Source organism: Fulmarus glacialis, unplaced genomic scaffold (assembly GCF_000690835.1).
Source record: "Fulmarus glacialis isolate BGI_N327 unplaced genomic scaffold, ASM69083v1 scaffold28007, whole genome shotgun sequence".
NCBI lineage: Eukaryota > Metazoa > Chordata > Aves > Procellariiformes > Procellariidae > Fulmarus > Fulmarus glacialis.
In genome coordinates, this window is record NW_009225537.1 from 282 (window position 1) to 9993 (window position 9712).

General features: G+C 39.4%; 1 protein-coding gene across 1 annotated transcript in view; it reads left to right on the forward strand.

Annotated features, from left to right (window-relative positions):
* Positions 1-799: 799 nt before the first annotated feature.
* Positions 800-9712, forward strand: part of RIOK1 (RIO kinase 1) — a gene marked incomplete at its 5' end in the record, with an annotated part of 15474 nt that continues 6561 nt past the window's right edge. Inside the window, 10 exons of the mRNA XM_009582523.1 lie at positions 800-1004; positions 2143-2233; positions 3333-3402; positions 4132-4174; positions 4864-4956; positions 5963-6075; positions 6202-6282; positions 6839-6925; positions 7475-7612; positions 8176-8279. Coding sequence (XP_009580818.1) covers positions 800-1004; positions 2143-2233; positions 3333-3402; positions 4132-4174; positions 4864-4956; positions 5963-6075; positions 6202-6282; positions 6839-6925; positions 7475-7612; positions 8176-8279 — 1025 coding nt within the window. The remainder of the gene's footprint in view (positions 1005-2142; positions 2234-3332; positions 3403-4131; positions 4175-4863; positions 4957-5962; positions 6076-6201; positions 6283-6838; positions 6926-7474; positions 7613-8175; positions 8280-9712) is intronic.

The window sequence follows — 9712 nt, forward strand, 5'->3', positions numbered from 1 at the left end:
TGGTAGAGGCAGTTTCACTTTGGTGTTACTTGAGTGTAACTGAACGTGTGAAACCGCATAAGAGAACAGTGGGTTGCCTAGGACAGCAGGTCAGTTTGATTCGTTTTGGTGTTAAAGCACGTTTTCTGTTGGACTGAAAGCCTAAAGGTTTTTATATTTAGTGGGGAGTGAATAAGGAATGGTCTTGTGTTGTGTGTGCAAGCCATTTTCTTTCTAGTTTACCATTAATTTAGTTAAATGCCAAGTGCTCGCAGAGAATCTGCTTTGCGACATACTTTTTCTGGCAGAAAAATGCGACGTACTACAGACATTAAGATATGAGTAAGTCAAAAGGGTTCATTTCTCCCACAAATCTTTTTTAGGCCTAACTTTTTCCACGTGGGTTGTGCTGGTGCCCTGAGTTACCAGCAGGTTGGCTGTCTGCCTCCAGTGAGATTGTGTGTGATACCTTGTCAGGTGGAAGTCTGCTGTGGCAGCAGGCAGAGTGGCTCGTCTCTGGTGAGGGAGCCAGCTGGCCTGATCTGGTGCGTTCATCTGATTGGAGTCAGAGGGATCCAAATATATGTAACTGCAGAAGAAGTTAGAAAGCGGCACTGATGTGGTGAAAAAAATAATTTAAATGTAGTCCATCCTTTAAAGGCAGTGACATCCTCATATGGGCTTGCTTAAAGACAGGTGAAGTGAGAAACATCTCATGGAAAGCTAACCTTGTGAAATTATTTGTTGGGATAAATGTATTGAATTTTTGATGACTGTAACAATCATTTGTAGTTATATGAACATCTGTATTTGTTTGAAGTGAATTTACGCAAGACACAGAAACAGTTAAAGAAGGTGAGGTGACTGAGAACTGCCAGTTATGCATGTGCAAAGAATTTAACACTGAGGAAGGAGATGGTGATGATGACAATGATGATGAAGAGGAAGATGAAGACTGGGACTGGGATGATGAGGTGGGAAGACTCATGAAGCGTCACAATGCTGCTGGTGGATGCAATCCACAGGTATGTTGAAGGCTATTTTGTGAGCATCAGGGGTGCCCAAGAGCAAATGGGGCTAACCTGGAGGCTTTGTTCTTTGTTAGTATTATGTTGAGCATAAATGCAAATGGAAATTTTCCCTCGAGAGAATCCCCTTCCTTTGGGCCTGTTTCTCTGCCATGCCATGTGTGTATGTATGTTGTAGCCAGAGCTCCTCTTGGTTTCCTTGTCGCTGTTGCTGGATTGTCTTTGTCATTGCAGTTTTCCTTCTGTTCCTTAGCTTTCTCAACCTTTCTTTGCCCAGCCCGATCTCTACTGATGTTGCTTACTTTTTGGTATTTTTCCTCTGTGTTTTTGAGCATCTTCCCCATCTTTTCTATTTAATTTTGAGACCATACCTGCTTGTCACACCCAGGGTGAAACAGGTTATGTTTTGGACTAACAGTGAAGGCAGCAAAAGAAAACATAGAAGATGGAGGGAGGTGCCAGAAGTGGATTAATTGAGAGTGTATGCTGTTGGCATAGAAACTCTGGCGCTGTGCAGAATGAAAAGCACACGTGATGTGAGAACTAGCATCCTTCTTCCCCTCAGGTTAGACACTGGGGTTCAAAACCTCTTTTTCTCTTACTGATACCAACATAACAGAATAGTTGAGATAAATTAGAGTGGTGCTGATCATGGCATATCACGCCACTCACAGCACTTGTCCTGGGTGATTTATTCTTGACTTTAGTTAGCGGTTTATGCTGTCCAGTGTTGGTGAAATTGTGTTCAGATATTAGTTGTGTTTGGAGAAGACTACATGTAAGAAAAGATAGCATCTTGTTCATGAACTTCTAATTTTTTCTCTCATTTTTCTCCTTGTTTCCGTCTGCTATTTCCCTTCCTTTTACAGATAGAAAAAATGTTAATATGAGAGACTTGCAGCTCAATTCCCAGACTAAAAATAACCCTGAGTTGGGGCACTTTTTGGAGTTTTAACTGATGTGTCTTTTCTTGAATTAAGTAAAATCTGACGTTAATCTGTATCCATTTCCTCACTCTTTCTGTTTTTATATTTATAGCTCTAGGCACAGGCATTTGAGCTGACTTTTCCAATGATACTGTCTGTATTTCAAAGGGCTATCTAGAGAAGGCAACTTAACAAATCCTTTGTTTCAGGCAAATAGACAGACCCCTAGTTGCTATTCAGCAAAAATGTCTACCCCTACAGACAAGGCTTTAAGGAAGTTTGAACATAAAATTAATTTAGGTGAGTATAATTGCATTGTCGTCTTTTATGAAAACAGATACCACTCTGTGATGTTCTCAGACTAATTCTGCTTACTTTAAGCCAGAACTCACTGGAATGGCAGTTAACCATTGCCGGAGAGATTAAAATATAGCTTTTGCATACCTGAAGTTGCCTTTAGCCTCCATTAACCAGCTGTCATACCCCCTTTTCTCCCCCTTCAGAGCCACAGGGCTGTTTTGGTTTTTTTGTTCGTTGTTTTTTTTTTTTTCCTTCCCCTTGACTTCTCCAGACCACATAAAGTATTTCTTCCCTAGCTTCTCTGTAGGAGCAAGCTGTTTGGCTGGAGGGAGGGTATCAACTCTCTGTTGTGATGATGTTGGTCATTCTCAAAGCTGCTACCATAGCTAAATTTTCTAGACAGTTGCAGTCCTCTGTAGTATTGGAGTGGTACATTATGCAACCGATATCTCACAGGAGTAGAGTTTCTGTGGTAAGTGAAGAGGCTGCTGTCCTAGCCAGTGTAGTTTGATGTTTACCATGCGATGGAAATGCCTGTTCAGCTCAGCCTTATAGGGCTAGATGTAGCTGTGATTGGGGCCTTTTGACAGGGTAGTAAATAGAGGTTGTATTTTCCTTCGCAACAAAGCGGTTCTAAAATGAAGGCTTGAAAGAGTAGTGCTGGTATATGTAGCCAAATACAGCAGCTTTTATACATTTAGCAATTAATCAACATTTTAAATACATGATGAGGAGAGACTCCTGGAGCCCGGTGCTTATTCTGTTCAGAAAAATGGCATTCGATTGTGATAAGAGAATGGTGGACAAATTTAATGGTGAGATGTTATCCAAAACGCTTTACTTCTGGGTGGCATTACACTTCCAAGTCTGTGGGACTGCCTCACTCATCTGTGTTATTACCTTATAGTCCTTGAAATGTAGACAAGAGTGTAGTGCTAGGTTAACTCTGGTATGTAGCTAAGCTTCTGGGCTCCACTTGTGTTTGAACATTGTGTTGTGGCATATTGACTGGCAGTAGAATTGCAGGGACAATTCTGAACATAGGAAACTTCTTTGATTTTGGTTGGGTTTTTTTTTTCATTTCTTATGTGTTTTTCAGATAAGCTGAATTTTGATGACTCTGTTATAAACCGAGTCACAGAAAAGTCTAGACAGAAGGAAGCAGACATGTGAGTATTACTCCTAGTTCTATTTTCATTTAAATAATTTGAACCCAGAAGAGTAGTTCTTATTTCCTAGCGTGATCCTGAGTTTTGAATAAATTTATTAAGAAGACCAAAATTTGTAAATAGTCTGCATGCAGTTTGCTTTCTGGTCTTAAATATTTTGGTTTCCAGATCAGTTGCTTAAATCATTCCAAAGTTTTGATGCTTCTGTCACTGCTTCTGGTAGCACACTGATTGTATTGGTGTAGTAAGACAGAAGTAACAGCTGTCATTCCACTAGCAAAAGACTATTTTATCTCTGATACTCTTTTTCTAAACAGAGATCCTTAAGCATTTGGGCTAGAAAAAAAATACTGGAAGCCTTTTGAAGGTTCCATCTGATGATTTGGTGAGGAGAGGTACCTTTTTTTAAAAAAAAAAAATTTTTTTTTTAAGTCTGCAGCTTATAGCCCTAAGTTGTTAAGACAGATATCGTTTTCTCCTGAGTGAGCATAATTCAGTGGAGGCAAGAAGGTATCTGTAAAAGTGAAGGGCACTGATATTTATTTGTGGGGTTTTGTTTGGTTGGTTTTTTTCCCCTGCCTGCAGGAGAAACCTTTGATTTGTATGAACTGAAAGCCTTGCTTCTTGAGGCTGTCATCTTCTCTTTGATACAGAATGTCATGTTTTACTCTGTCAAAGTACTTTGAGTCCATGTGTGGGATTGTATCATTTTATTTTTACTTCTGCTAGGTACCGTGTCAAAGATAAGTCAGACAGAGCAACAGTAGAACAAGTAAGTCCTTAATGCATCAAATTTCTCTTTTGACTGGAACAAATAATGTGGAATTTTTGACTCAATGGTAAAATGGATACTGTAGGAACAGAGTTTTGCCTTGGAATTCTGTTTCCCTTGTTATCCTGGAGAGACCTGTTGTTTCTTTCTGTTTCTTTCGTGTAAGAAGGTTGTACTTGCTTCCATAAACATTTTGGAGCTCCTTTTTTGTGCTTAGTATTGTGATTTGGTCGTATATGTAATGCAGAATTCCATCTTAAGCTTTTATTAAATTCCAAAGAACAATAAAAAAATACTGGGTTTGGTTTTTTTCCTTTTTTCTTCTTTAGCAAGAAGAAAATATGTGCCCAAGGCCACATATCTGCTCTATTTCAGTTATGATAGCCATGTCTTAAGAGAAACCTTATTTTAACACATTTAATGTAACTGTGGGCGGGAAATCGTTCTCTTCTAAAGATAGCTCAAGGCCATATGCTTAGCTTAAAAAAAAAATCTTGAAAGAAAAAGTGAAGTACTGTTCTAGAATCACAGCAAAATTCTGAGTGGCTGCTGTTTGGATTATCATTTGATCCTTAAGAATAGTCTGATGCCATGGATCCTTTAATATGGTACTAAGAATGGACTGTATTAGTGGGTTTTGTCCTCTTCAAAGGGAGCAATTGTGCTGACTTTTCTGTTTTAAATTTGAGGTGTTGGATCCAAGGACCCGAATGATTCTGTTTAAGATGCTAACTAGAGGTATCATATCAGAAATCAATGGCTGCATCAGCACAGGGAAGGAGGTAAGTTTTATTACAAATGACATGATAGTCTTTTTCTCAGCAAGCTAGGTGGAAGCTTGTGGTGCTCAGAAGATGTATTGAAATACTTGAGTTTAGTACTGCTTTTTTTTTTTGTGTTGCTTGATTGGTAGGAAGCTGTCTTAAGATAAAATGCAATTTGTGTTAAAGGAAACAAGTTTCCCAAGTATGAAAGATTTCTCAGAATACTTAAATGTTATCTTAAATTTGTGGATCTTCTTAATTGTATGTTACAACTGAAACTTTTGGAAAGGGTATGTGTACACACAATACTAAATAGTGCCTGAAAAACATACAAACCCACGTAATTCTTTCTTCATGCGAGACTCTCTTGCATGCAGATCAGACCAGCTCCATGTGTCAGCAGACATGGGAGTATCTAAATGGTGTAACAAAACTCTGTTTAAAATACTATTAAACCTTCATTGCTTTTACAAAACTAGCATGTTTGTGTGCTGTTATTATCAAGTAATATTGCAGATAATTAAAACCAGACCACAAATTTCCAAGTAAATTAATAAATCAGTTTTAGAATGCCTAGTCCCTAGGCTGATCTTGTTTTCTTCAAAGTCTTTGGATGCTGATTAAAGGCATACTTCCACCCTGCGTAGAGGTGTCAACGTGAGATATTTGGGCCATGCTATAGGGCCTAAATAGTGCACAGACTCAAATTAACCCTTCACACAAGGGCTTGTTTCAGTCTCCAAAATGTGGATGAGGCAGAGTTTTCTTGTGCATTGTTGTTTTTGTCCTATATGCATTGACACACCTCTGCCCAGTCTTAGATACTTCCCGTAAGCTGCCTTTGGTAGAAAAAGAAATTGCTCTTGTGTGCAGTCTCACTCGGCTGAGTGCCACGTAGGGGCTGGGGTGAGATCAGATCTTTTTCTGACTCCTGGAAAAGATCTGATAGAGATGAAGGGAGAAGGTTATGTTGGTTTAAAGAGTTTTTCTTTAATATTAATTTCTTCCCTTCATAATCTGATAGGCTAATGTATATCATGCCAGTACTGCGAATGGAGAGAACAGAGCAATAAAGATTTACAAAACCTCTATTCTGATGTTTAAAGATCGGGATAAGTATGTGAGTGGTGAATTCAGGTGAGTCTGACTTCTGCCTGGTTTTACTGGGGAAGAGGTTTTGTTTGACAGGTGGTAAAATCACCAGTGCTAATACTGCATTGATTGGCTATGAGTCCCTGTTGTCTGTTATTTCTTTATTTAAAGATTTCGTCATGGATATTGCAAAGGCAACCCAAGAAAAATGGTGAAGACATGGGCTGAAAAAGAAATGAGGAATTTAATAAGGTGATTCTTCCAGTTTTTATTTCAGCATGCAAAAGCAACTGAAACTTTAAGTTTATAAGAGGTACTCTCCTATTGCTAAACTATGGCTATTGCTACCTTTTAGGGTCTCTGGAGTATTCAGGAAAGTGTCTTAAGCTTCCCTGTGGGAGAGAAAAGAAAGGGGAGGGAGGAATAAAGATATTCTTTTGTCTTGCTGCTCGTGTTCTAAGCTCTTCAATGTCTGAACGCTCTGTCTGACTGAAAAGTGAGGAAAAGCTAGAAATAGCTGCTGCTGAGTAACAGCACACTGTGTGATACAGGTTAATCTAGGATTAACCTGAATGGTGTAAAGATTCTTTGTCCAATACAAGAATGTTTAGAGAAGGGTCAGAGCCAGAATGGTTGTGGCTTTTTGTGTTCATTTCCTAGTTGTTCTTCAGAAGTGAGAGTTTCCTGAGTAGAGGAGCTCTTATTGTATATTACGTTTAAAGCAACAGAGCTCCTATAGGCACCAGTGCAATGCAAATAGTAGAGTTTGGTCTTATTTTTTTGTGGCTTTGTTCCTATTGTGTTACAGGTTAAATACAGCCCAGATACCTTGCCCAGAGCCAATTATGCTAAGAAGTCATGTGCTTGTCATGGGCTTTATTGGTAAAGGTGATAGGTAAGTATCCTTAGAAAATAAAATATTTTTTTTATTAGTAGCCTTCCACAATGTTTTATTAAAAACAAACAAACCAACCCTCTGAATTTACCTACTACTAGTTTAGGCCTGTAAAGTTAACAAGTTACTCTTACATGTGCATGTGACCTGTAGAATACCCAGACGTTTGCCAACCACTACTGCAGACAATCTGCAGGATTCTGAAGCCTCAGTTGTGTGCAAAATTGAATCTGTAAAGTGGCTTAACCAGAGATTAAGGCTGGAAAGGCTTGCTAATCATACATGAAGATAGCTCATAGTTTTGTAGTACAAACATTAATGTAGCATGGTCCAAATTAGCTCAAGTTGGAAACAGATCTCCAGTATCTTTGGCAAGCATATACCAAGCTTTGCTGCCCTTCATGCTGGCTCTGTGCACTTAGCTGCTCATGCTGACTTGCTTGACACACTTAGTGAGTGGATGGATCAGGTACAGCAGTTAAAGCATTTGTAGCTGGTGTGAAGGAGGAAGAAGTATTCACTTTCTGTTATTTGTGCTGTAATTTCAAGGCCTGCTCCTCTGCTGAAGAATGCTCAGTTATCTGACTCCAAAGTCCGGGAGCTGTATCTGCAAATCATCCAGTACATGAGAAGAATGTACCAAGATGCCAGACTTGTTCATGCAGATCTCAGTGAATTTAACATGCTGTATGTTTTTAAAATTTGCTCTGAATTGTGACATCTAAAATGTATGCATTGGCAACCTTTATGTGAGAGTACTAATCTACCTTTAAGGGAGGGTGGGGTCCTTTTTGTGACTGGGTTTTGTAACTTATGTAATAATTATGTAGCTTTTAACCCAGATCTGAGCTTTCTCTGTTTTAAAAAAACAAAACCAAAAAACAAACAAAGAAAAAACCACACAAAACCCCAAACAAAAACCCCTCAGAAACAAACAAAAAAAACTCAACTAGAAAAAAATTAGTAAGGTATCATTTTTTTTATTTGTTTTCTCCCCCTACCCATAACACTGCTTTTTGTGTTCACAAGAAGATTATTTCTTTAAAGTTTAATAATACAGCTTGTGTAGAGGCGGGAAAGGATTGACCCAAAAAAGCCACTCTGGCCCTAATATGCGAGGTGTATGCTGGAGAAATATGTTAAGATTGTTTGCTGGTTCTTAAGTTTGAAGCACACTTTGTTCCCTGCCCCTCAACAATCTCCCATATAACAGCGGTGGAGTTAGTGCAGCTCTCAGTGTTTGTTTGCAGGTACCACAGCGGGGACGTGTACATCATTGATGTCTCTCAGGCAGTGGAGCATGACCACCCGCATGCGCTGGAGTTCCTGCGAAAAGATTGTGCCAATGTTAACGGTGAGTGGGCTGCACTTCAACTCCTGTTCTGATAGCTGGTTTATTTAGGAAGGTGAACTGTGTTCAGCTATGTTCTTTCAGGCATAACTGACTGTAGAAGCTGTCAAACTTCTGTTAAAATGCTCCCTCTCCTAGGTCTTCGTGATTTCCTCAGGGAGCAACGTGGTGTGCTGAGTTCAGAAGATTGTAGTGTATTTTGCTAGAAATCATCTGGCTTAAATGAGTCACCTGGCTGAATCTCAGATTTATGATAGATCTGAGATCAGTCCCAGTCTGCAGCAGCGCCCACCCTAGTCTTAAGGGTCCTTAAAGGACTGCGCAGCCATACTGATGTGTTTCCCTCTGTGAGTGGAATCCCCATCCGGAATTCCTCAGCTGGCAAGAAGTTACCATGTGTTATGAAGTTCCCTGTGCTTACTTGTCCAGGTCAGCTGAGAGGATCAAGGCATGGAGTAATTTATTACAGATGTTATCACTTATTATAGTGTTTTAATAAACAAGGTACCTTTATGGTATTTTTCTCTTGAAAATTTGGTCTTTGTGTGTGAGTATGCATGTTGTGTAACAGACAAACACCTCCTGGTAGGGTGTGTTTCTCCCTGAGGACAAGAAATCTGTCGCTGCAGGCTGCTTTTGTCCCCCCTTTCTTTTCAGATTGACTTTTGTCTAATTTTACAGAGACTCTTGAAAGTCTGTGGAAAAAGAACTGTGTGCATTTTGATTTTATGTGTTTGTTGATACCCAGTGTGCTAGTTTCTCCGTATTCCTTTTCTGTTCGTGGATTTCTAATAACTCCCTTCCGGCTCAGATACTTGCACCCTTGCTCTTTTTTCATGTCTTTTGGCTTGCTCTCCCTAGATATTCTGGTATTTCAGTTAGTTGCAGTGGTTTTGGTGTGGTTGGTTTGTTTGTTTTCTGTCACTGCAACTTTCTCTGTGTAGTCGTTCTACAGAGACTCTGAGAAACACCTTGCGCTATGCTCTGTCCTAGCTGTGGTCATTGCAAAGACTTGTGGTTCCATGGGCACAGAGAGCTGCCTCCAAACTAATTTTTTTTGTTCTTTCTGTGATTAATTTCTCATGGTGAGAGAGCTTCTGAGAACTTTAGTAGGAAACACTTATTAAGCAATCCTCAGTGTCTTTCACTGCTGTTTTTCAGTAGACAAGTGCAGCCTCTGAATTTGGTTATACTTGACTCAAGAAACTAATTCTGAGTGTAGTATTGAGGGCAATTCTAATACGTGTCTTCCCTTTTAGGTGGATCGTAATTAGGCTGTACTGTTTCAGTGGATACTTCTGTTTCTCTTTGGCAAAAGTTTGCAGTGTCCATTCCTTATTCTTTGAAATACATTTTTCATCTTAGTCATTGCAAATACTACATCTGTCTTAAATTGTTTACTTCTTAGCCCCTACTCCATTAAGTCTGGCTCCTGC